General features: G+C 39.0%; 1 protein-coding gene across 6 annotated transcripts in view; it reads left to right on the top strand.

Moving 5' to 3' along the window:
- Senp6 (SUMO specific peptidase 6) overlaps window positions 1-20701 on the top strand; it is a 103509-nt gene that overhangs the window by 36301 nt on the left and 46507 nt on the right. For all 6 annotated transcript variants that reach the window (XM_076576777.1, XM_076576776.1, XM_076576779.1 and 3 more), the window contains 2 exons: window positions 1444-1514; window positions 17966-18108. In XM_076576777.1, the coding sequence (XP_076432892.1) occupies window positions 1444-1514; window positions 17966-18108 (214 nt within the window). The remainder of the gene's footprint in view (window positions 1-1443; window positions 1515-17965; window positions 18109-20701) is intronic.

The following is a 20701-nucleotide window of genomic DNA, read 5'->3' as shown; positions in this document are numbered from 1 at the left end:
TGCATCAGTTAATCAACTTTATTGTGTCTCAGTTTTTTCATGTATAAAAATGTTGATATATGTAGCTTGAAAGGTTATGAGAATAAGGAATTAATAGGAAACATTTTTAACATTAGTATCTGGCACATAAGTGTTCAGTGTTTGCTGATTGCTTTTTCAAATCATTGCTGTCGCCTCTTTTAATAGTATTTTCTTTGCCATTTTTATTTTACTGTTTTGACTTTTATGTGGAAATATGAAACCCTTGAAAGCATATTCACTTGTGATTTATTTGATCAAATGAATTAAACTGCTCTAAACTACTGAACACTAGTATGAACATTTATAAATAAATGCTTATATAAAACAAGAGTATTTTTAGACACTCTTACCTAGGGTTTAAAAGTATCTCTTATACCTCCTGAGTTAGTGCTTTTTTCCTTATGTAGTGATTTTTCTCTCAAGGCTAGCTACAGAACATTTTTGTTCTTTCTCAAAATTAGTATACTTAGATAGATATACTATTTAGGGCACTTATACTGAAATTATATTTACCGTGGTTGTATGTTGAGGCAGTTGTGGTAGCTTATGATTGTATTTTCAGCACCAACGCAGGAGGATTGCCAGTTTGAAGGCAGCCTGTACTACATAATGAGACCCCTTCTGAAATAATGATAATTGTGTATTAAGTTTGACAGAGTAGTTTAATATTTTAAGACAAGTGTATTTGTAGCCATAATGTCCTATGGCAAGATGTCACTTGTTCTATAATTGACTTGTATGACACATTTTTTGCACTGAGATTAGCATTGTCAAATTCAGACTTGACATTAATTCTTTTTGGTTCAGTATTCATTTTACTCATTGATTACTTTTTAAATAATGAAAAACATGCAAAAATAAAAATTGAGTTGTATTCAGTTGGGTAATTTATTCAAGCTGATGTGTGACAAGTCTTTTAATGTGATTTTTCATAAACCGGTTAAAAGGCAATTTCAAGAGAAAAAAGTCTAGATTTTGCATTTGAGTAATAAACAGGTAGTTTCCAAAGTGATTGCTTTAGAAGCCAGCTAAAGTTAGTACCAGTCACTTGAGGCTAAGACTGAGGGTCTCTTCCATCTGGCAATTTGAGACCTTAAACGAGGCACTTTTTCTAAAAAAATACAAAAATAATTAATTAAATGACTGCCTTGAAAAACCGAAAATTTGAATTTGTTTATTGAATATGTATCGCAGCAGTCCACTATTGTGGCTTTGGAAGATGACAGCTTTAGTGAGATAACACCACTGCTCTCTAGCTGTAGTTTTATTTTCGTAATACAGTTTATTTTATAGCATCACTTTTTAACAGGACAAGTTATGGTTTCTCTGAATAAAATTATTGTAAGTAGTCCTTTGACTTGATCGCTTTGAGAACTACATTATTTTCTATTTGAATGAAGTCATACAAATTTCCTTTTTTAGGAAAGAATATCCACCTCATGTCCAAAAAGCTGAAAACAACTCTGTAATGTTAAGTCATGTCCAAGGTGTAGGTAAGTGTACAATTTTGTTTGTTAACCTGGGAAGGGCTTTGAATTCCTAAATGAGGAATACAAATAGAGAGAATATAGATGCTAGCTTTAGAATAGTGTCCAACATAATAGACATAATATTGAAAACCATACTTTATGACAGATTTGAGATTTTTTTACTTTAAACTGGGGTCTTATATAGTGAGGATGGTGGCACAATTAGTTGTGTGCAGTTTGAAGTCTTTGGATTATGTTACATTTTTGTTAAAAATGCAAGTATTAATTATAGATTATCTATAGCTTTAACATAGTTTTATATTAGATTATATCAGTTTTGTATTAATGCAAAAAACCAAAATGTATTTCATCATCAAATTGGTTTTCCTTATGTAAAATAGTGATTTGATTTGATTTCTTTTGAGTGGGCCTCTGGGGACGCATGTCATTGGGCCTGTGGAGGTCAGAGGACAGCTTTGGCGAGTCTTCTTCCCTCTCTCCACCTGGTCACGGCAGTCTGTTCTGTTGCTTTTGCCGTACTGTGCACTCCAGAGTAGCTGGCCCCTGAGCTCCCAGGCAGCTCTCCTTCGCACTGTATCCGACTGTCGGAGTGCTGGGATTACAGACGGACACTCTCGGGTCAGCTTCTCTCCCGGGCAGACCCCGGGGCCAACTCCAGGGCTGAGCTGCACTGCGAGTGCTTTTACTCTTTGGGCCATCCTGCTACTCCAGCACTCTTCTTCTGTTTATTGTTTTGAGATCAAGGTTTCTCTGTTGCAGGCTGTCCTTTAACTTAAATCCTCCTCCCTTAACCTCTGAGGGGGATGGAACTTACAGGTGTGTGCTGCTAAGCTGAGCCCAATTTAAAATAGATGCTTTTTTTTAGAATTGTTTTTGTCAATTTTAACTGGGGTGGGGTGGAGGCGGGGAGGCATATGCAGAGGCCGGAGGCTTCCAGTCCTTAGAACTGGAGTTGCAAAAGTTGTAAACTTCCTAACATGGGTGCTGGGAACTTAGGTCTTCAAGAGCAATCTCCGCAGCCCCTCTAATGGATTTCTTAGCATGTAGCCTCCTTGTTTACAGACAAGGCTTGGCTTGTGTTTAAACATGATGGTTCCTAGTGCCGAACTTTTGTATATGCATTAAGTATACCTCTGTTGCATAAGTAAAAGTTTTCATGCTCAGTTTCATCATTTCTCATTATCTTGTATTCGTTTTAATTTGGATTAGACTTTGCAGTACATAGTTATATTAATAAATTGAATTTAGCAATAATGACCATCTTCTTCAATGTCCACCCGTTACACTTTTATTCTTTAGTGAACGCTGACTCCATTCTACTTAACTAAGTCAAATACATTGTATTTGTTATGTACCTATGTCCTATTTCTTGTGGAAGATCCCTCTAAATTCAGATTTTTACCTCCATTTTTGCAGAAGAACAAATGGTGCCATCAAAGCATTGAATTATTTGCCTAGACTTAATAGAGCTAGCTGGCTTGAAACCTGGGTCTGTTTAATGCCAAATCTCTTACTCAGTACAAAGTTGCTTTGACCTTCAGAGAAGAACAATACAAATACTATTTCCATTTGACAAATGCATTACAGAGAGACAAAGTGATTAGATCCTCTACTAATACTTTAGATGCCATTTAGCCAGTATGTTAGAATACTTAATGTTTATCCGACGACACTCGGTAATATGCAACAATATTCATTCAGCTGGGCATATAGCATACACCTTATATCTCAGCACTCTGGAGGCAGAGGCAGGTGGACCTCTGTGAGTTCAAGGCCAGCCTGGTCCACATAGAAAGTTCAGTCCATCCAAGGATTCATAGTAAGAGCCTGTCTCAAACAAACAACAAAAAACTACCCAACAATATTTCTTGGATTTCTTTGTTTTTCACTTTAAAATAATTGTAGATGTAATTATCTACTATTATTATAGAAAAATGGCAAAACTAATATAAAATGGTTCCTATTTATTCTTTATCCTTGTTATACCTTTTAAGTCAATACTTTTGTCAAAGTGAAGATTAGTATAAAGTGTTTGCCTGTTTGATTATTGGGGTTTTGTTTGCTTTCTGACACAGAACCTCATTACATAATTCAAGCCTGCATAGGACTCTGTATAGTCTGAATTAGTTCAAACTACTGATCTCCTGCCTTCGCCTTCTGAATGATAGGATTAAAGCATATGTCATTATAGGTCTGTCTTGTAAGACTAATTTAAGCTGTTGACCTTGTTTAAAAGTAACCTGTTTTCCATTGATGCCTTTCCCACATTACAATTAGTTGTTTTCTTAGTTTCCTGGATTATTTTGATGACTACAGGGGAGTTCCTTTTGGTCTATGTTTGATGATGATTTATATGCTGAAGCTGCATCTCTGCTGTTTTTGACAACACAGAAATGATGTGCCTTTTTTAGTGCATTCTATCAGGGGTTGCATGGTTTTCATGTGTTTGGTTGCTGGTGATGCTAGTTATGATCACTTTGTTATATATAGTAGTTTCTCTAGGGTTTCATCACTGTAAAATTTGGTACTTAATAAAGTTCCCTGATAATGTTGAGGTAATGATTCTGTTTCTCCTCAACTTTTCACCATCTGATTTTATCATCCATTGTTGATTGTTGAGGGCACAGTTGAACTTCTCCGACAGCCTCATGTGGCTCAGCCACAAACTGGCTTTAAATTCCAAGCCCTTCTGCCTATACATCTGGAGTGCTGGTATTACAGAATTGTACTGTCACCCAGAGCTTCATTAGTGGGTCCTAGTGAACCTGTTACTCATTCACACAGCAGTTACTACTTGATTTTTGTCTAATGATAGCTTTCTGTTTTCATTTATTTTGCATTTATTCTTCTGCAGGATAGATATACCCTTTGATATTTGTAAGTTCTTACTGGCAGTACATATACATTTTGGGACCATATTTGCTATTGAAATTCTAAGCTTTGTCAAGGGGAGAAGTGCTTTTAAGAAAGTCTTGTATCCCAGATAGACTCTTGGTTTCTGTAGTGCTGGACATCGAACCCAGGGCTTTGTGCATGCCAAGTAAGCACTCGATCAATTGAACTACTCCAGCCAAAGCTGTAACTATTTTGAGAGTAAGAAAAATTGTAGTATTGAGATACTACCTTTTATCTTTAATTATATTACAGGTAATGGGGCCTTCCATTTTCAGCTACTTTTGTGTTAGGCAGGTAGATATATGCCTGGTTATAGGATAAACTACAGTACTAGCATAATACTGCATATGATGCTACATGAAGATCACCTTCAATTTTAGTATTTCCTTTGGAGATCACATGTCATTAGTTTCTAGCACAGTTCCTGGAATATTTTTGCCTTTAAAAGAAATCATGGTGGTATTGACAGGATGGCACAGTGGGTGAAAATGCTTGAGCATTTGTCTCTCAGAACCTGAATTTGATCCCTTGAACCCTCAAAGGTGGAAAGAGAGACTTGACTCCAAAACTACCGTCAAACCTCCACATGTGCACCATTGTATGCACACACTTGCACTCAAACACATCACACATGTTACTACCACCATCATCAAAAGAATTTTAAAATTTAAATGAAATTTACGTTCCTTTTTTTTCCCTTTGGTTTTTTCAGACAGGGTTTCTCTGTAGCTTTTTTTTTTTTTTTTTGGTTTTTTCGAGACAGGGTTTCTCTGTGTAGCTTTGCGCCTTTCCTGGAGCTCACTTGGTAGTCCAGGCTGGCCTCGAACTCACAGAGATCCGCCAGCCTCTGCCTCCCAAGTGCTGGGATTAAAGGCGTGCGCCACCACGCCCGGCTCTCTCTGTAGCTTTTAGAGCCTGCCCTGGAACTCACTCTGTAGACCAGGCCGGCCTCAAAGTCACAGAGATCCACCTATCTCTGCCTCCTGAGTGTTTGGATTAAAGGTGTGTGCCATCACCATCTGGCAAAATTTAGGTTCTTGATATCAAGATGATTTTTTTTTTTTTTTTTTTTTTTGTTTTTCGAGACAGGGTTTCTCTGTGTAGCTTTGCGCCTTTCCTGGGACTCACTTGGTAGTCCAGGCTGGCCTCGAACTCACAGAGATCCACCTGGCTCTGCCTCCCGAGTGCTGGGATTAAAGGCGTGCGCCACCACCGCCCGGCTTGATTTTTTTTTTTTTTTTTTTTTTTTACATTTATTTATTTGGTTCGTTAGGTGTGCGCATGTGTGCGTGCGAGTAGAGTCCAAGTGCCACGTCCCATTGTGAATTTCAGAAGACAACCCTCCTAGCATGTGTTTTCTCCTTCCACCTTGTGGGCTCAGGGGATTGAATTTAGCAGCACACACCTTTACTTCTAAGCTATTTTGCTTGCCTTCGGTCTTCTTTATCATTCTATTTGCTCCCTTTTTTGAGTTTAGGGTGTATTTAATAGTGTGTTTTAGTAAGTTATAGCCATAGTCTTTGCTAGCATTGATAAGCAGCTTTGTAATAAAAAGTTAAAGCTTATGAATTATTAAGTATAATTTTTTTAGGTTTTTGTCAAAACACATTTGTTGCTTGACAATATTTTAATTTTTCTAAGCATGTAGAATAGCATTTATATAATGATACATTAAAATCACCAATTTTCCTCTGGCTTTTCATTTTGTTCTTTAAGCTTCCTTTTCTTTTTGCAACTGTTTTTAGTATTCCTCTAAAAGTTTACAACTGCTTGACATTATATGCTATCTTTTAATATGTACACATTTTAATTACATTTTCATGCAATTACACCTTAGGATTACAACAGTCAGCTGATAAATCACTCCTTAATTCACATGTACAGAAGAAAAGTATCCTCTCATATTCAGCCAGTCCATTTTATTATCTTAAAACTTAATCTCACCTTTCTATCCCTGTGCAGTGAGCCTCTATAGCTTTGGAGTATATGCCTGCAGATTCAGCAACTATGATCAATTGTATTAGAAAAAAGAAAATTGCATCTGTCAAAATTGCATCTGTATTGAACATATACCCTGTAGCCTCAGGGCAAATGTATCATTAGCATTGGTTACTCAGAAAGAAATTGATCAAAGATTAACAGATAAAATAATGTTCTACAAATAGCCATTCTTTTTTTTTTTTTTTTTTTTTTTTTTAAACTGTTTGGCCTAATGGCTCAGGCTTCTTGCTATCGAGTTCTTTTTTTTTTTTTTTTTTTTTTTGTGATATATATTTTTTATTTTACAATACCATTCAGTTCTACATATCAGCCATGGGTTCCCCTATTCTCCCCCCTCCCACGCCCTCCCCTACCCCCAGCCCACCCTCCATTCCCACCTCCTCCAGGACAAGTCCTCCCCCGAGGACTGTGATCAACTTGGTAGACTCAGTCCAGGGAGGTCCAGTCCCTTCCTCCCAGACTAAGCCAAGTGTCCCTGCATAAGTTCCTGGTTTCAAACAGCCAACTCATGGAATGAGCACAGGACTTGGTCCCACTGCCTAGATGCCTCCCAAACTGATCAAGCCAATCAACTGTCTCACCTATTCAGAGGGCCTGATCCAGCTGGGAGCCCCTCAGCCTTTGGTTCATAGTTCATGTGTTTCCATTCATTTGGCTATTTTTTTTTCAATAATTGAGTAAAACTGAAATTGATTATATGCCACAGTCATCCTAGGGACCTCCATGCTATATATATAGCCTCTATGGTTCTATGGGTTGTGGTCTGATTGTTCATTTTATATCTAGAATCCACCAATGAGTGAGTACATACCATAACTGTCTTTCTGGGTTTGGGTTACCTCACTCAGGATGATTTTTTCTAGTTCCATCCATTTGCCTGCAAATTTCATGCTTTCATTGTTTTTCTCTGCTGAGTAGTACTCCATTGTGTATATGTACCACATTTTTTTCATCCATTCTTCCGTTGATGGGCATCTAGGTTGTTTCCAGGTTCTGGCTATTACAAATAGTGCTGCTATGAACATAGCTGAGCATGTATCTTTATGGTATGTATCAGCATTCTTTGGGTATATGCCCAAGAGTGGGATGGCTGGGTCTTGAGGTAGTTCGATTCCTAATTTTCTGAGAAACCGCCATACTGATTTCCACAGTGGTTGTACAAGTTTACATTCCCACCAACAGTGGAGGAGTGTTCCCTTTGCTCCACATCCTCTCCAACATTGGTTGTCATTGGTGTTTTTGATCTTAGCCATTCTAACAGGTGTAAGGTGGTATCTCAGAGTCGTTTTGATTTGCATTTCTCTGATGATTAAAGATGTTGAGCATTTCTTTAAATGTCTTTCAGCCATTTGTAGTTCTTGTTTTGTGAATTCTCTGTTTAGCTCTTTAGCCCATTTTTTAATTGGACTGTTCAGTGCTTTGATGTCTAGTTTCTTGAGTTCTTTATATATTGTGGAGATCAATCCTCTGTCAGATGTGGGGTTGGTGAAGATCTTTTCCCAATCTGTTGGGTGTCTTTTTGTCTTATTGACTGTGTCTTTTGCCCTGCAAAAGCTTCTCAGTTTTGAGAGGTCCCATTTATTAATGGTTGTGCTCAGGGTTTGTGCTGTCGGTGTTTTATTTAGGAAATGGTCTCCAGTGCCAATGCGTTCAAGAGTGCTTCCTATCTTCTTTTCTATTAAGTTTAGTGTAACTGGATTTATGTTTAGGTCTTTGATCCACTTGGACTTGAGTTTTGTGCATGGTGACAGATATGGATCTATTTGTAATCTTTTACATATTGACATCCAGTTATGCCAGCACCATTTGTTGAAGATACTTTCTTTGTTCCATTGTATAGTTTTGGCTCCTTTGTCAAAAACCAGGTGTTCATATGTGCATGGATTAATGTCAGGGTCTTCAATTCGATTCCATTGGTCCGTATGTCGGTTTTTATACCAGTACCAAGCTGTTTTTATTACTATAGCTCTATAGTAGAGTTTGAGGTCCGGGATGGTGATGCCTCCAAGGGTTGCTTTATCGTATAGGATTCTTTTAGCTATCCTGGGTCTTTTGTTTTTCCATATAAAGTTGAGTATTTTTCTTTCCAAGTCTGTGAAGAATTGTGTTGGGATTTTGATGGGGATTGCATTGAATCTGTAGATTGCTTTTGGTAAGATTGCCATTTTTACTATGTTAATCCTGCCTATCCATGAGCATGGGAGATCCTTCCATTTTCTGATATCTTCTTCAATTTCTTTCTTTAGAGATTTAAAGTTCTTATCAAAAAGGTCTTTCACTTGTTTAGTTAGTGTTATCCCAAGGTATTTTATATTATTTGTGGCTATTGTAAAGGGTGATGTTTCTCTGACTTCTTTCTCAGCCCTTTTATCATTTGTGTATAGGAGGGCTACTGATTTTTTTGAGTTGATCTTGTATCCTGCCACTTTACTGAAGGAGTTTATCAGCTGTAGAAGTTCCCTGGTAGAGTTTTTGGGGTCACTTATGTATACTATCATATCATCTGCAAATAGTGAAAGTTTGACTTCTTCCTTGCCAATTTGTATCCCTTTGATCTCCTTTTGTTGTCTTATTGCTCTAGCTAGAACTTCTAGTACTATATTGAATAAATATGGGGAGAGTGGACAGCCTTGTCTTGTTCCTGAATTTAGTGGTATCGCTTTGAGTTTCTCTCCATTTAATTTGATGTTTGCTGTTGGCTTGCTATAAATTGCTTTTATTATGTTTAGAAATGTTCCTTGTATTCCTATTCTTTCTAAGACCTTTATCATGAAGGGGTGTTGGATTTTGTCAAAGGCTTTTTCAGCATCTAGGGAGATGATCATGTGGTTTTTTTCTTTCAGTTTGTTTATATGGTGAATTACATTGACTGATTTCCGTATGTTGAACCATCCTTGCATCCCTGGGATGAATCCTACTTGGTCGTGATGGATGATTGTTTTGATGTATTCTTGGATTCGGTTTGCCAATATTTTGTTGAGTATTTTTGCATCAATGTTCATGAGGGAGATTGGTCTGTAGTTCTCTTTCTTTGTTGCATCTTTGTGTGGTTTGGGTATCAGAGTAATTGTAGCCTCATAAAAAGAGTTTGGTAGTGTTCCTTCTGTTTCTATTGTGTGGAACACTTTGAAGAGGATTGGTATTAGTTCTTCTTTGAAAGTCTGGTAGAATTCTGCACTAAAACCATCTGGTCCTGGGCTTTTTTTAGTTGGGAGACTTTTGATGACTGTTTCTATTTCTTTAGGGGTTATTGGTCTATTTAAATGGTTTTTCTGGTCTTGATTTAATTTTGGTATTTGGTATTTATCCAGAAAATTGTCCATTTCTTCCTGGTTTTCCATTTTTGTGGAGTACAGGTTTTTGAAGTATGATCTGATGATTCTCTGGATTTCCTCATTGTCTGTTGTTATGTCTCCCTTTTCATTTCTGATTTTGTGAATTTGGGTGTTCTCTCTTTGCTTTTTGATTAATTTGGCTAGTGGTTTGTCTATCTTGTTGATTTTTTCAAAGAACCAACTCTTTGTTTCATTGATTTTTTTGTATTGTTCTCTTGTTTTCTATTTCGTTGATTTCAGCCCTCAATTTGATTATTTCCTGGCGTCTATTTCTCCTGGGTGAGTTTGTTTCTTTTTGTTCTAGAGCTTTCAGTTGTGCTGTTAATTCATTGGTATGGGATTGCTCCATCTTCTTTATGTGTGCATTTAGAGCTATAAATTTTCCTCTTAGCACTGCTTTCATAGTGTCCCATAAGTTTGGGTATGTTGTACTTTCATTTTCATTGAATTCTAGGAACTCTTTAATTTCTGTCTTTATTTCTTCCTTGACCCATTGATGTTTCAGGTGGGTATTATTCAGTTTCCATGAGTTTGTGGGTTTTCTATAATTTTTGTTGTTATTGAGTTCTAACTTTAAGGCATGGTGGTCTGATAAGATACAGGAGGTTATTCCAATTTTTTTGTATCTGTTGAGATTTGTTTTGTGTCCAAGCATGTGGTCAATTTTTGAGAAGGTTCCATGGGGTGCTGAGAAGAAGGTATATTCTTTTGTGTTAGGATGGAATATTCTGTAGATATCTGTTAGGTCCATTTGAGTCATAACATCTGTTAGGTCCTTTATTTCTTTGTTAAGTTTCAGTCTGGTAGATCTATCTTTTGGTGAGAGTGGTGTGTTAAAGTCTCCCACTACTAATGTGTGGGGTTTGATGTGCGTTTTAAACTTTAGTAGTGTTTCTTTTATGAATGTGGGTGCTTTTTTGTATTTGGAGCATAAATGTTTAGAATCGAGACTTCATCTTGGTGGATTTTTCCTGTGATGAATATGTAATGTCCATCCTGGTCTCTTTTGATTGATTTTAGTTTGAAGTCTATTTTATTAGATATTAGGATAGCTACACCAGCTTGTTTCTTAGGTCCATTTGCTTGGAAAACCTTTTCCCAGCCCTTTACTCGGAGGTAGTGTCTGTCTTTGGAGTTAAGGTGTGTTTCTTGTATGCAGCATATGGATGGGTCCTGTTTTCTAATCCATTCTGTTAGCCTGTGTCTTTTTTTTTTTTTGGTTTTTCGAGACAGGGTTTCTCCGTGTAGCTTTGCGCCTTTCCTGGAGCTCACTTGGTAGCCCAGGCTGGCCTTGAACTCACAGAGATCCGCCTGGCTCTGCCTCCCAAGTGCTGGGATTAAAGGCGTGCGCCACCACCGCCCGGCTAGCCTGTGTCTTTTTATAGGTGAGTTGAGACCATTGATATTGATGGATATTAATGACCAGTGATTGTTAATTCCTGTTATTTTTTTGGTTGTGTTGTGTTGTCCTTCTGTGGTGTATGTTGGTGTAGGATTATCTATTGCTTGATTTTTCATGGATGTGTTTAGCTTCTTTGGGTTGAATTTTCCCTTCTAGTGCTTTCTGTAGGGCTGGGTTTGTGGACAGGTATTGATTAAGTCTGGTTTTATCCTGGAATATTTTGTTTATTCCGCCTATGGTGATTAAGAGTTTTGCTGGGTATAATAGTCTGGGTTGGCATCCATGGTCTCTTAGTGTCTGCATGAGGTTTGTCCATGATCTTCTATCTTTCATAGTCTCTATTGAGTAGTCTGGTGTTATTCTGATGGGTTTGCCTTTATATGTTACTTGGTCCTATTCCTTTGCAGCTCTTAATATTTTTTCTTTATTCTGTGTGTTTAGTGTTTTGATTATTATGTGGCGAGGGGACTTTTTTTTTGGATCCAGCCTATTCGGTGTTCTGTAAGCTTCTTGTATCTTCATAGGTATTTCTTTCTTTAGGTTAGGAAAGTTTTCTTCTATGATTTTGTTGAATATATTTTCTGTGCCTTTGAGTTGGTATTCTTCTCCTTCTTCTATCCCTATTATTCTTAGGTTTGGTCTTTTCATGGTGTCCCAAATTTCCTGGACGTTTTGTGTTAGGACTTTTTTGTCTTTATTGTTTTCTTTGACTGACGAATCTATTTTCTCTATCGTGTCTTCAGTGTCAGAGATTCTCTGTTCCATCTCTTGCAATCGGTTGGTTATGCTTGTTTCTGTAGTTCCTGTTCGTTTTGTCAGGATTTCTATTTCCAGCATTCCCTCAGCATGTGTTTTCTTTATTGTCTCAAATTCATTTTTCAGATCTTGGAATGTTTCTTTCATCTGTTTAATTGCTTTTTCTTGGCTTTCTTTGATTTCTTCCCATTTTTTGTTCGTTTTTTCTTCCATTTCTTTAAGGGAGTTTTTTATTTCCTCTTTAATGGAGTTTTTCATTTCCTCTTTAAGGGAAGTTTTTATTTCCTCTTTAAGGGAGTTTTTTATTTCCTCTTTAAGGAAAGTTTTTATTTCCTCTTTAAGGTAGTTTTTCAATTCCTCTTTAAGGAAAGTTTTTATTTCCTCATTGAGGGAATGTTTTATTTCTTCTTTAAGGGCCTCTATCATCTTCTTAATGTCATTTTTAGGGTTGATTTCTTCTGCTTCTTCTGACATGGTATGTTTAGGTCTTGCAGGTGTAGAATCACTAGGTTCTGATGTTGCCATATAGGTCTTTATGTTGTTGCCTGTATTTTTGCACTGGCGTCTACTCATCTCTTCCTCTGTGAGGTGCAGGTGGTGTCTGTGTCTGAGAGTGCCTCTCTTGTTCTAATTTTTAGTCTTGGTTTAGTAGTGGTTCTTGGTTAAATTGGTGCTATTGGGCTATTTCTTCAGGGGCAGCTGATTTCGATCGGTGAATTATATACTTATGATTCTGGTGATCTGGTTTGGTGTCTGGGTAGCGCCTTCTTCTGTGTTCTCAGGTCACTTTTTGTTCATTTGTCAACTCCTCAGCTGATCTTGTTTCTTCAGACTTTAAACTGTAGGCATCTGAATCCTCTCTCAGATGGGTTTCAGCTGAGCAGGGTAGTCTCACCAACACCTCCAAGTTGTTGGGTTTCACAGGATCAGCAGCTGGGCCCTGGGTTGTCCTCAGATGGAGTGTTCAGATTCGTTCTGGTTCTGACCCACGGAGATAGCTTCTTCCCCAGTTGTTGGGGTTAGGGGCATCCCTGTTCCAAGCTGCGTCTACTTGTCTCCGTCCCTGGGCCTGTTTACCTCTGCGGTCCTCCGCCGGGCCTGTGGTCCCTGTCAGCTGCCGCTGGTTCTGTCTGCCTCTGGGGGCCGCCACCGGGCCTGAATGTCTCTGTCGGCCGCTGCCGCCGGGCACGTCTACCTCAGCGGGCTGCCGCTGGGTCCGTCTACCTCCAGAGGCCGCCGCCACAGGCCTACCTGCGTCTGCTTGTCTCCGCCGCCGGGCCTGTCTACCTCTGTGGACCGCCGCTGGGCCTGAATGTCTCTGCCGGCTGCCTCCGGGCCTGAATATCCCTGTCGGCTGCCGCCGCTGGGCACGTCTACCTCAGCGGGCTGTTGCTGGGCCTGTCTACCTCCGCGGGCCGCCGCCGCAGGCCTACCTGCGTCTGCTTGTCTCTGCCGCCGGGCCTGTCTACCTCTGTGGGCCGCTGCTGGGCCTGAATGTCTCTGCCGGCTGCTGCCGGGCCTGAATGTCCCTGTTGGCCGCTGCCACCGGGCCCGTTTACCTCAGCGGGCCGCTGCTGGGCCCGTCTACCTCTGTGGGCCGCCGCTGGGCCTGAGTGTCTCTGCCAGCTGCCGCCGGGTCTGAATATCCCTGTTGGCTGCCGCCGCTGGGCCCGTCTACCTCCACGGGCCCCCGCCACAGGTCTACCTGCGTCTGCTTGTCTCCGCCGCCGGGCCTGTCTACCTCTGTGGGCCGCCGCTGGGCCTGGATGTCTCTGCCGGCTGCCGCCGGGTCTGAATATCCCTGTCGGCTGCCGCCGCTGGGCCCGTCTACCTCCACGGGCCCCCGCCACAGGCCTACCTGCGTCTGCTTGTCTCTGCCGCCGGGCCTGTCTACCTCTGTGGGCCGCCGCTGGGCCTGAATGTCTGAACTCTGGAATTTTAAGATATGAATTCGCTATCGAGTTCTTATATCTTAAATTAACCCACATCTATTAGTCTATAAGTTGCCACATGGCTTATGGCTTACCGGTACCTTACATCTCGATTGTCATGGCGGCGGCTGGCAGCATCTCTCTCAGCCATTCTTAATATGGGGAACAAATTCAAAATACTAAGACATGCTTAATAACATCATGTCATGCTAACTATAAATGTAATTTTGTTACTTCTGCCTTTTAATGGTTCAGAGATGTACTGAGAACAAGTACAAACACACCTGAGAGAGAGGTGTCTAAAATAGTTCTCAGGTTGCTATCAATATAGATAGTCTGCATTCTCAGATTAGCCATTCTAAGCTGTAGATATCCTCTATAATAGCAATGATTAGTTACTTCACCCATTAGTTACAATATTTTTGTTCAAAATAAAAATAACTAGTGTCTTTTTATTACTTTTATAGATCATTGGAGGATTAATTATTCTTTTTCCAGTCATCTTCAGACCTTTAATTACCTGCAGCATGCCCATAGAGAAATTAACACACCAATTTAATAAACAAAAAAGGGAGGAGATTGCCGGTAGCCATGTCAGAAATATAGCAAGAGGCAAATGAAGTTCAGGTGTCAGCCCCCTAGAAGAAACACTCTCTGATGGGTGTGTCTTGTTTAGGCAAGGCTTACGAGAATGCAGACTCTAGAGTGCCTTCTGTTTCTGTTGTGCTTTCCCATGCTGCTGTCACAGTCTTTCCTCTGGTATATGGGATGTAGGGGACCCCACTACCTGTATGGTAGTGTGTTTATCTCATGAAAACATCCTGATCTTCTGGGCATCTATTCTGTGGATTGTCAACACATGAGTCCTCCTTAAGCTGTCTTCTAATGGACACAGTTTTGATGAATAAAAATAATACTAGGATATGTTTCATAACTAAGGCCTATTGTTCCATGAAGCCCATGAGACACTTAGGACCTGCTTTAGATCACAGCACAGATTTATGATTTAGGAAACCATTTGTGTCCTGGAGCCAGGCAGGTTCAATTACCTTTAATCTTTTTGCTAAGATAGGAAGTCACAGATTTCTTGTACATCATTAGATGAAATAAAGCTTCAAAAGAGTTTAAATTAGACCAGATGCCTTGCTAATGGTTTTTTAGATAAGCATTCTCAGTCTTGTTCACAAGGACACATAACTGTGCTGTCTGGCTAGGTTGTAAATACAGAAAAGCTCAATTATTGCTAGCTGGCAAATTAGTCCTTGCACTCATTCCTGACCTCAGTTTGTGAAAATATATTCTGACTAGTCAAGGCTACAGAGAATAACTTGACTCTGTAACCCCTAGTGAGGGCTTCAGGTATGTATTGCCTAAGAGATTCTGTTAGAGTAGTTAATCGGTGGAGGGAAAGGGAACAGAAGAGTGTCTGGAGAGAACAACATGAGAGAATAAAGAAAAAGAACGGTTAAGAGTATGTGTGTGTTTTTTCCTTCCCTAAAAACTCTCAGATAGAAAAGTTACAGCCTTGCCAATGCCATGGGGTCCTTGCAAGCCCTGGGTGCAGCCTTGGGGCTGGGTTCCAGAGGCTGCAATAATACCCTTTTTTGTTTTATTTTTATTCACTAAAGAACACAGTAAAATACTCATTTTAAATATTATGCATATTGTTATATTTACTTGTATTTTAATTAAATATTACTGGTATTTAAGAAGTGTTTGGCAGAAAACTGATACATATTTGAGTGGAATGATGTGCATAGATCTTGTGTTCAATTTATAAGATCTAATGAAAAATTTGTTTATTTTTATTGTAGATTTTTCCTTATGCCCGTAATTGAGTTTAGTTTAAAAAAAAATCTTACGTAGGGCCTGGTGTCACAAGACTTTAACCCCAATACTTGGGAGGCAGAAGCAGGTAGATCCCTGTGAGGTCATAGTCAACCAGGGCTGCATGGTGAGACTCTGTCTCAATAAAACAAACAAATCTGAACCAGCATGTTGTTTAAAGGGATTGAGGATTTTCTTGGAGGTACACTCTGTGTTTGTGAGGCACATTCAGCCTGTTCTGAGCTCAGTTTCTCTGCCTTGGTCTTTCAAGTACTCAGAACCCATATCCTGTTGAAGGTCATATTTTCAGACTATTTTGCTTTAAATTAACTTTACAAGCAATTTCTTATATTCTGGACACCTGTGTTTATGTACTTTCTGATTTTAAAAAATGTCTATGTTCTTTTTTTACTTAAGAGTAGAATAGTATAGCTCTTAGTGAACATTTGTTTAGAAATAGCAAAGTAAACTATCCCATATAAAGCCCACTAACATCTGGATGCTCTAGACTAGCATGTTTCTCTGTGTAACCTCAGGGTAAAACTTTGATAGTTTGGTGGGGTTTTTTGTTGTTTTTAAGTCTTTTATGTCCTTTGGCTGTAGGCTGAGTCTTCAGGTTCTAAGTTTACATGTGACTCATTATCTCTATTTTAAAGGGTAAGTCATTTTCAAAGATGAGTTAGAAACATTATCTCTTCCCCTAAATTCCCCTGCTACTGCCTCCCGAGTACTGGAATTAAAGACATCTACCACCACACCTCACTAATTTTACACTTAAATGCATCGTATAGTTTTGTCTTCGTGTAGTTCATTAATCTGGTAAATACTTATTCAGTTTTTGTCTTTTGTAGTTTCTGGGTGTTAAAAAAAATATGACTGCCAGGCAATGGTGGCACATGCCTTTAATCCCAGTACTTGGGAGGCAGAGGCAGGCGGATATCTGTGAGTTCGAGGCCAGCCTAGTCTACAGAGTGAGTTTCAGGACAGCCAGAGAAACACAGAGTAACCTCGTCCTGGACCCCCCCCCCCCCAAATAAAAAATGTGTGTGTGTGTGTGTATACATACAAACACATATACATACATATACTCACATATATAGAGACTAAAACCTTATTTCTCACAGCCATATTGGCAGTAATAGATTAGTACAAACAAGTATTTTATTATTAAATGAGTGCTAATAGAAATATAAATTGGGTGCCATGGCAACTATGGATTAATTAAATGACTAGGGTGGGACAAAGGCAGCTAGCTTCTTAGCAAAGAAGAGTATGCATTCATCAGATAAATTGAGTAGACTTTGCTTGTATGGAGAGGAACATATGGAAGAGAATAAAAAATACTCTGGATGAATGAAACTCTGTGAGATGAAATACAGAAACAAGACTGGCTTATTCATGAAGTTTTGAAGTCAGAAGAGAAAAGGAAGTTGGGTGTGGTGGTCTATGGCTGTGCTAGCATTTGGAACCCAGAAGCAGGAGGAAGCTCACAAGTTTAAGGCCAGCCTGGACTGCATAGTGAGTTCATACTAGGCAGTTTAACAAAGTTGGACCTCATCTCAAAAAAAGAATAAAAGAAGAAATATTAGAACTATTTAGCAAAGGCAGGAGTATGCCAATAGAGCAGTTACACTGAAACATAATAGAGACAATTCTCTCATATTTCTTGGGGAAAAATACATATCTAAACAGCTACTACCACGAAAAATTCCCGAGTAGCTTAATGGTTAGTTTACTTTTATTTTATATAAATCTTTGTACCAAATGTTTGAATTCCTGTGTTTTCTTATTAGTAATCTAAGAACAAAGCTAAGTTGGAGAGAAAGGGGCATATGTAGTTTAGTACGGTGTTTCTGTTGCCTTAAATGAAGTAGTCTGCAGTGTGGAAATCCTGCTGAGAAGGGAAAACCAGGTAAGAGTAACTTGGACATTATTACTGCCTTAGTCTTAAAGGTTTGTGGGGTTTTTTTTGTTTGTTTGTTTGTTTTTTATAGTGAGTGTGTGTGTGTGTGTGTGTGTGTGTGTGTGCACTTGTGCATGTGCTGCTGTATGAATACACAAGTCATTAGTGAACAACTTTCAGGAGTTCTTTTATCATGTGAGTTCTGAGAATCAAATACATGTTGTCAGTATTGGTGGCAAGCCCCTCTGCCTACTAGCCATCTGGTTATTCTTTATCATACATGTTTATGCACTATCCCATTTTAACTAAAAATTAATGTTGAAAATATGGACTCTGCTATAGCAAAGATCATGAGTAACTTATTAAACTTAAATTCAGTATTTTCACCCCCTTGCTTCTTTTAGACCGTATAATGAAGAAACCGGAAGAGTCGGAATCATATGTAGAGCCTGAAATTAAGAGGAAAGTACAACAGAAACGGCACTGTAGTGCTTACCAGCTGTCTCCACTGTCCCCTGTCTCAAAGAAGTGTTTGACCCATCTAGAGGTAGGTAGAGAAGTTACTTTTCTTACTAATCACATAGCATTCATATTACTATTTTCAAATCTAATTTTATGACTATATATGTTTGTGAGAGTGTGGTCACATGCATGCCATGTCATAAGGTGGAAGTCTGTGAACAGCCTTTGGAAGTCAGTTCTTCCACTATGGATCCTCAGGATCAGACTCAGGTTATCAGGCTTGCAGGCTTTCCTTACTGAGCCATTTCACTAGCTTGTTCACATTGTCTTTATTGCTTATTACATTCTAGGTGACTTTGCATCATATGACCCAAAGGAACCTAGAGAAGTTATTTAAGTAAATGTTTCTGGTTTAAATAGTCCATTCTACTTGTCCAAAATATAGAATTATTTTCTGTAAATAATTTTATCAGTGCATCCCTGAAACATAATCTGGCCTATTATACTCAGCTAAAAACTAAAGAGACAAAACATTTTTTTAAAAAAAAATTGTTTTTATTTGGTTGGTTTTTGTTTTGGGAGACAGGGTCTTATTCATTACCAGCTAACCCAAAACTCACCTTGTAGCCCAGGTTAGCCTCCAGTTCATTACAATCTTCTAGCTTTAGCTTTCAAATTGTTGATTACAGGCATGAGGCATCATATGTAGCTATAAAATTTATATAACCTAGGGCGGGAGAGATGTCTCAGTTAGAAAAACACTTGCCAAACAAGCCTGAGGACCTGAGTTCAAATCCTCAGAACCAGTGTAAAACCAAGGGTGATAATCCATGTATGTAATACCAGTGCTCCTAGGGCAAGATGGGGAGCAGAGACAGGAGAATCCAGTGGCAAAACAAGGCACTGTCTCAGATAAAGGACTGAAACCCAAGCTTGTCCTCTATCCTGTTTGCATTCATTCTTCTCTCTCCTTCCCTTACTCCTCCTCATCTCTCCCTTTTCACATCTCCCCTCTTTTTCTTCTCCTTCTCCTTAATTTCATCTTTCTCCCCCAACTCCTCCCTCCCCCCCTGCATCTCTCCCTCCTCCCTCCCTTCTTTCCCCCATAAATACAATATTACACACACAAAAAAAATTTTTTAATTAAAAAATACTACTTTGGGTCTGCTCAGTGTTTAAGAACACATACTGCTCTTACAGAGGACCTGAGATCAGTTCCAAGCACCCAACTTAGGCAGCTCACAAGCACCTGCAACCCCAGGTCCAAGGCATCTGATGTTTTCTTCTGGGCTCTATGGTAACCAATGCTTATACATGCACATACTGCCCCAACATAGAAATAATTTAAAAATAAAATAAACCTCATGTTAAATACTGATTTTAAACTTACTGTCTGGTCTACAAAACCCTTTTTTTTTTTTTTTTTGGTTTCTCTCTGGGAACCTTAGGACATTGGCCAGCTGGGCAGGTACCATGTCACTGACTTATATTCTCATTCAGATTTCATGTAAACAGTGCTTAGGCTTCATTCCAGTGTCATATGTTGCATTTATTTACCACAACTCTTCCATCTGTTCTTTTGCCTGTATGTATGTCTGTGTGAGCTGTCATCTGGGTGCTGAGAATTGAACCAGGTTCCTCTGTAAGAACAATCAGTGCTCTTAACCACTGAGCTATCTCTCCAACCCCAACTTTGGTGTTTTATAAGGTGCTTAGGTCATTACTTCATGGCTCATACTGCATTTATCTGTTGTTTCATCACAATTATATATTTTCAATGTTTATCTGAGAAATAATGTGTATCTTCTCATTGTGCAGCGTATTGGGAGCCACATGGTGTTGATTTTCACCTTAGTTAAGATGTCTTCTTACACATTTCTAAACCTGTCCTCTCCCTTCCCTTTTACATGGGATCAAATCCTGAGTATTGGATGTTACACAGACCTATGTTGACACATACATACACCAAAAGAGATGGTCAGATATCCTTCTTTATCACACTCTACCTCTTCCTTTGAGACAAAATCTTTCTCAGGAACCTGGGATTGGCATTTTCGTGCCTAGGTTGGAAACCAGCAAGCCCTAGTGGGAATACCCAGTTCTTAAATGGGTCCTGAGATGTGAATTTCTGGCCTGATAATAGAGTAGCAAGTGCTAGCTATTCTGCCCATATTTAGTTGTGTATCATGAGCACATGGATTCTTATTTACTTGGGTTATAGTCTTTAACTTTAACGTGTTTTGAAGCTCAGATGATTCCTACTATTGTTTGTGGACCATCCCTTCAACCTGGTCCCTTTCTTTTAAGGGCTTCTTTATTTGGTATAACAACGTAATCTATACTTATTCATTTTTTTTCAATCTCAGCCCAAGAGTCATACTTCTCTTCAGGAAGTCATTGTTTCTATTCATTGACATTGAGCTTCTATTTGTATTCCTTACCATTACACAGGGCTAGGAAATACACATGTATGTGTAGTAAAGCCCTTTAGTTGATTTCGGTGTTTATCTTTTGCCCTTTGTAGGACTATAATTCATTTTGGCCATAGAATTTTGATTACCATCATCCCTACTGTATTTTTATGTATTTGCTCAGTTTTCCCTTATTTACCAATCTCCCGGCTTGCCACCCTAAAGTTGGCTCAGACCATACTGGTGTCTCCTAAAAGGAGGAAGTGG

This window comes from Peromyscus maniculatus, chromosome 7 (genome assembly GCF_049852395.1).
Source record: "Peromyscus maniculatus bairdii isolate BWxNUB_F1_BW_parent chromosome 7, HU_Pman_BW_mat_3.1, whole genome shotgun sequence".
NCBI classification, from domain to species: Eukaryota; Metazoa; Chordata; class Mammalia; order Rodentia; family Cricetidae; genus Peromyscus; species Peromyscus maniculatus.
This window is presented reverse-complemented; position numbering and strand designations above follow the sequence as displayed.